Below are 6454 nucleotides of genomic sequence, written 5' to 3'. Positions count from 1 at the left end.
AGGAAAAAGGGAAAAGAATAGTAAAGCCCAATGAATACTTCGTCAAACGACGGAAATGAGCGCCAGAAATGGTCGATCTACCAGCTTGTGAGCTTGTAGATCAACTATTTTCATGCATAGATGAGATGTAGATACTAAGACCAGTGCGCTGTTCAATGTGTGCTTTGTTTTTGTCATTCAAAGTAGTTTAGAGAACCACTGTGTTCCCTTTATGATAGTTTGACAGATGCACATTTTTATTTTGCTAGAAAAATTGCCGGAAAACGTCCTGAAAGTTGTATAAATGCACATAAGTTCAACAGAAAAGCAATAGTTGTGATTCCTAATGATGTGATCTTTTCTTTCCCTATGCATGCACCCCCGCACCCCTTTTCCCCCTGCTGTGACTTGACATTTTATATGCCCCTCCAGCCAGCCACCCAGTGCATTGCACTAAACAGTCCAACTCTGACCCCTAGTGTTTCTGTTGTGAGTAGCAAGGTGTCTGTCTCTGTTATGCATGGTTTTTCTCAAGTAGTAGCATTTTACCAGTAAATGTGTTCCCCTGTACTGTATATCTTTGTTCCATAAAGCCTAATTTATTCATACCTACAACTCACACTTTATAGCCTCATTTAAGCTCTACTCTTCCGTCTGCTGTAGCCTACTGCACAAATGGTGTGCCAGTGTGGCTATTTGTACTGTAGATGGGCTCGTGTCAGCAAGTAACACAGAGTGACACCATTGCTCTCAAGCGGAAAGCCGGAAACCATATTTGAACTAACCTACTCCATCATACAAGAGTGTTGCACAAAAGTAGTGAAAAAAGCCAATATACAAGTGTTGTGAGCTTGTAGATTGACTATTTTAATAATTTATTTTTAAAGTAATAATACAAAAGGAACCGTTTTGGACATACAGGTTTCCACCCGACAACAACAATATACATTATTTTGCATTCTCATACGGTATTGTTGATACCATTGACCAGGATGGAGTCAACAGAAGTGGACATTGCACCGGGCGGCTGGGCACTTGTTCAGCTAGCGCCTCTGTGGCTCAAGTCTGTTTCTGGCTTATTTTAAAATACAATGACACTTTGGTAGTAGGTTTGGGTGGTGTAGGCAGAGGCATAGAGTAAGACAGAGTTACGACAACTCACTTCATGGAGCCAGGCTCTTCTACATAGACTTCTATTGAAAAGGGACAATTACAATGTAGTCATTTAGCAGACACTCTTAATCCAGAGTGACAACCGGAAGTTTACGGAATGCATTGGCGTCTATGGGCTCGCGCAACGTCACGTGACCAGGCTGTTTTCTGCCCCCCCCCCCCCAATGTCATAACTCTGTCTTACTCTATGGCTCTGGGTGTAAGTACCAGGTACCTTGTCATGATATAACTAGTCCAATACATAGAGTATATAAAAGGATAGAGACTGAACTGGCGCGAAGCTCCGCCCCCCCAGCTATTCATGTCAGTGGAAGTTGCTCAGTGGCGTTTTGAAGCACCCGGAAGACTGCCGGAAGTACCGTCTCAGAACGTCTACTTCCGCATTTGACCACCAAATTTTGGTGGTCAAATGCGGAAGTGCAACCGAGCGCTCAATGTTAAAGCCCAGCTGCACTGGGTTTCCCGGTCATGAATCCACGGGTCCGCCTGTAGTCCCTCCTCCTACCACTAGGGCCGAGCGCCTCAACGTTGAATAGCCTCACTGGCCCCTTGGTCCAATAGAGTGTATGCGTGTGATCATCAACATACAGTATCCGGAAGTTATGCGGGAACGCCTACTGAGTGGCAAAAAATGGCTTCCTGGCCTTGGCAGCCCATACAGAAAAGTGCTATCTGATTGCACTAAGCAACGTTAAAATCACTTTGCCACTCACTTTATGCATGCGGATACCCTCTATTGGTCAAGTATGTCCACACCCCTCCGTGTTACAGCGGCAGCTTGTGGCGCAGAAATAATGCAGTCACAGGATTACAGAGTTACATATACAGTATAATACAAATGTTGCCTGTTTAATGTACTTCTGTAGGCCTAAATGTTTTGTTGGGGGTGGGGTGTCTGAGGTATATAGCCTACAATAAACGTCTTGTGCACTTCTTAACTCTTGCATGTTGAGGAATAAACTCCTACTGTGTTTTGCTCATATAGCCATACAGTATATCCTCCAATTCATATGAATTCTTGTATGACTGACTGTAGACATTATTAATGGTTTTTAAGTTTGGTAATAAATGGACAGATATTCTGGCTGTGTCCTGCGACGCCTGCAGGAAATTCTGTTGTATGCAAGCTGCTTTTATCTCGACTGATGGACATGTATTCATACATGCATGCATGTGTGCATTTGTGTGAGGCATTCGTTCAGTTTGATTTAATTTCATGTAATTTAACCCATTTTGTATTCACATTGGTGTGGTCCAATGCACACACAGTAGAATACCATCTCCGTGATTCAAACAATGTCGTGCTTATAAAATCTGACACGCACAGCAATAACGTCCTCTGGAGTGTTAATTTCAGTATTTCATCCTGAAAGTGTACAAATAGACCTGGTCCATGTTAAAGGAGAATTCCATACTAAAAGGCTTTCTTACCTTTCTTTGTAGTTGTTACGTCCCCACCAAAGAGGTCCAAGTGTTATTTTGTGCAAAAGCTCCTTATTGGCTATTTCCCCTACCATAAGCCCTAAATGAATTGCATTGAATTGAATGGGAATTGAATGGGGCTATGGGGTGTTGTGCTAATTCGCTTATTTCCATCGCTCAAAATTATAATTTTTTTGTATATATCCTCTCTTCATAATGTAAATAATATCCCAAGCGACACACTTTACTACTTATTTCGATGGAAATAAGCGAATTAGCACAACACCCCATAGCCCCATTCAATTCCCATTCAATTCAATGCAATTCATTGAGGGCTTATGGTAGGGGAAATAGCCAATAAGGAGTTTTTGCACAAAAAAACACCTGCACCTTTTTGGTGGGGACGTAACGATTACAAAGAAAGGTAAGAAAGGTAAGAAAGCCTTCTAGCATGGAATTCTCCTTTAACACTTCCGGGTTAAAATGAACACCATACAAGCATCCAGCATACAAGGTGTCTCTAAAATGAACACTAAAATTCATTGAACACAATACCATGTATTTTTTACCTTTCGTCTGTCTCAGTCACATTCAGTCATGACTCATTTCATGTAAATGTTTAGCAAGGAGGGCATTATTGTGAATGAACATATGACTGTATAATGTTTGGCATTTGATAGTCATCCAACGTACAATTATAAAGGCATTAACTACATTTTAGTAATGCCTTTTAATTGTACATTTCCAAGTTTACAGTATGTGCGTATCATGCTTGACAGTTCACTTTTACTATGATGTCTCAATAAGCCTATAGATTGTTCAATTAGACAGACTATTGATTGTTTTGTTTGTTTTTTAATGAATGTACATTAGTTATTAGTTAGTCAGTTAGAAACCCTCTTCTCATTCGAATGAATCACACTGCTGCCATGCTGTCATTTGATTTGGGGTTTGTCTTTCACTCATGTCTAATTTACCTTGTGGTTAAATATTTTGTTGTTTGTTGTTATTGATATAAACAAAATGTATTTATAACCGTGTTCCTGCAATTCCATTCATCTCTTTCTGACTGACTGACAACAACCTGTAAACACATTAAAGCACTTTAATACATGCTTGAAGCTGACTTATTTTTATTCAGATCTCACTGCTTTACAGCAGGACAGTGGTGGAAAGTAACTATAGGAATATACCGTAATAATATAAGTTCCCATCGTGTCATTTTTCCAAGAAAAAACAAAGAAGGGTTAGGGTTAGGGCAGAAAAGAAGAAAGCATTCTACAGGACTTTTACCTTTCACAGAGAACCTCCTTTGTGAAACGTTCACATTTCTTTAGTCATATCCATTCAGTGTATGTGGCGCCATCTACTGTCAAATGTAGATGCATACACATGGCCTTAAAAATTGCACAGTAAAATGTAACTCCGGTTTGGTCCATACAGTATATTACCCTTTCATAGTTAACACCCTGGATTTTTACCCTGAGATAGAGAGAGAGAGAGAGAGAGAGAGAGAGTATAAAGCTAACGTATTCTATATGGATGTATATTGTATAACTATCTCTGACAGAAAATGCTTTTTATAGTTTCACAAGATAGTATTACCCAAATTGCTAATATAACACAGCTCTGTTTACACCTTTATTTAATTCCTATTTATATCCAATATTTATTTGTAAATACATTGTTCTGTTTTGATTGTCTTGTTCCACTTCTGCTTTGGCAATGTAAACGTATGTAAGACCTGTACAATGCGGGGTGCATGCCCTTAGTTAATTGCCTCATAGGCCAACATCAGTGCTTTGTGGGCAGCAACAAAAGCATATAATAATTAATAAGGAGGGAGTTGCAATAGTCAGCTTAGAGATAACTGAGATAAGGGGTTGGGCAGACTCCTGGGTGGGGAAGTATCTAAAACGATAAGTTTGTCTTCAAACAAATGAGCCAAGCACACATGTGTTTTAGTTTTTGCTTAAATAGGTATACATTTTTGTACCTGTTTTGTGCCCCTCCTATATACAGGTTTAATGTTTGTTTTTAGTTCAATGTTTGTTTTAAAAACGCATGACCGGAAAATTTACGTCATCTTGTCCCTAACACAAACATTAAATATTTTTTAGGATTTTTGTGGGGACTGCGGATGAAATTTAGCATCATTGCTATTGTATTAATCTTTCATTAATATACAGTGTCCTGTCTAAAGTAACAAATACAGTAAAGTAATAGTGTCTGATCCTTTGGATGTTGTAAATTGTAAACTTATAGGATCGGTGATCGCTGCAATGTGTGCCTGGCTTAAAGTACACGTGACTGAATTGAGCTCAAGGTAATGTGCTGCATGCACCGCAGTGGTAGGAGAGCTTGTGAGCAGAAATGACAGAGCCAAAAGATGTGTTGAAGAGGGTAAAAAAGGAGGGGGGCCAAGTACAGACCCCTGTGTCACCCAGTCAAGAGGGTATGGTGCAATGAACGCAAACCATTCCTTCTCAGCTTAAGTGATTAAAACCAGGAAAAGACTAGACTTATGCCATATCAACATATTACATTATTCAAAATTCCAGGTGATATTCATATCGATATATTGCTCAAACCTATTGTGACGTCATTACAATCTCTGTCCAATCGACTTCCAGCCGTGGCAGCTGTAAGTTTGGGGATATAAAAGCAGGAGTTGTGTGCCGACTCTTTTACAGTATACCACATGGTGAAGGGTGTACGACGGTGAGATCTCTTTACCTGGCTTCAATTCATAGCGATGCTGTTGACCAAACAGCTCACCATTGTAACTGTCCTGCTCTTTACTTTTCTCAACCTCCTGCCGGTAGAGGCAGGCATCGCTGCTTACACCTTCAACAAAAAGCAGGAGGACTTTCTACACCTTCCGGCACTTTTCAGCAGATACATACCGGGCGGCGATGGGCGAAGCAGCCGTCTGGTTGTGGCGGAGCCAGAGAATGCCTGTGGGGACATTGCCAAAGCCTCCGACACTGGCATCTTCGTCCTCATAAGGAGCTTTGACTGTGACTTCGATGTCAAGGTCAGCAATGCTATGGCAGCCGGGTATGAGGCAGCCATTATTCACAACGTGGGCTCCAACAAATTAATCCTAATGGGATCATACTGGGATGTTATGAAATGGATCAGGATAAACATCCCAGCAGTGTTTGTGGGTGAAGGCACCGCCACCGCACTGAAAGAGAACTACACTCATGAGGGAAATCATATTGTCCTCACATCAGCTTACCTTGGTCAGACTATCCTCACTGAAGTCATTGGTGTGTTCGTGACCTTAATCTTCATAGGACTCATCGCAGGACTCGTCGGGCTGATGGTCCACACTCTTTTATCTCTGAAAGTGTTTCTCCAAAGACGCCGTCGGGCTCGAAGAGTCAAGGAACAGCTCAATAAACTCCCCGTCCACAAGTACCAGGAAGGAGACACGTATGATGTGTGTGCCGTCTGCCTGGAGGACTACCAGGCAGGGGACATGCTGTGGATCCTGCCATGTTCTCATGCCTACCACAAGAAGTGTGTGGACCACTGGCTGAGCAAGATGATGAAGAACACGTGTCCCACGTGCACGCAGAAGGTGTACTCTGAGCAGGCGTAGTTCTCTATGGGATAAGCCGTCTACACCAGTGATTCTCAAACCGTTCAATTTAAGGACCCCAGTTTTGAGGGGCGCTAGCCCCTCCTATATACAGCTTCTGTATGTCTCATATTTGCCATTGACAATGAAAGGAGAAATTAGGCCATATGTCCGTCAAATTATGATGTAAATTTGTGGCAACACAAACATTAAATGCCTTTGACAATGAAGGGAAGATTTACGTCATATATGTAGACGAGCAAATCGGCTAACCAATCACATATACAGCTC

At 41.4% G+C, this 6454-nt stretch overlaps 1 protein-coding gene across 1 annotated transcript; it reads left to right on the top strand.

Moving 5' to 3' along the window:
- Positions 1-5329: 5329 nt before the first annotated feature.
- On the top strand, positions 5330-6184 carry LOC306932918 (E3 ubiquitin-protein ligase RNF13-like; the record flags this gene model as incomplete). The annotated part of the gene is made up of 1 exon (XM_079514891.1): positions 5330-6184. The coding sequence occupies one exon, from the start codon at positions 5330-5332 to the stop codon at positions 6182-6184; it is 855 nt and encodes a 284-aa protein (XP_079371017.1).
- Positions 6185-6454: the final 270 nt, after the last annotated feature.

Source organism: Electrona antarctica (assembly GCF_951216825.1).
Source record: "Electrona antarctica genome assembly, chromosome: 2".
Taxonomy (NCBI): domain Eukaryota; kingdom Metazoa; phylum Chordata; class Actinopteri; order Myctophiformes; family Myctophidae; genus Electrona; species Electrona antarctica.
Note: the sequence above shows the minus strand (reverse complement) of the source record. Positions and strands in the feature narration are given on the sequence as shown.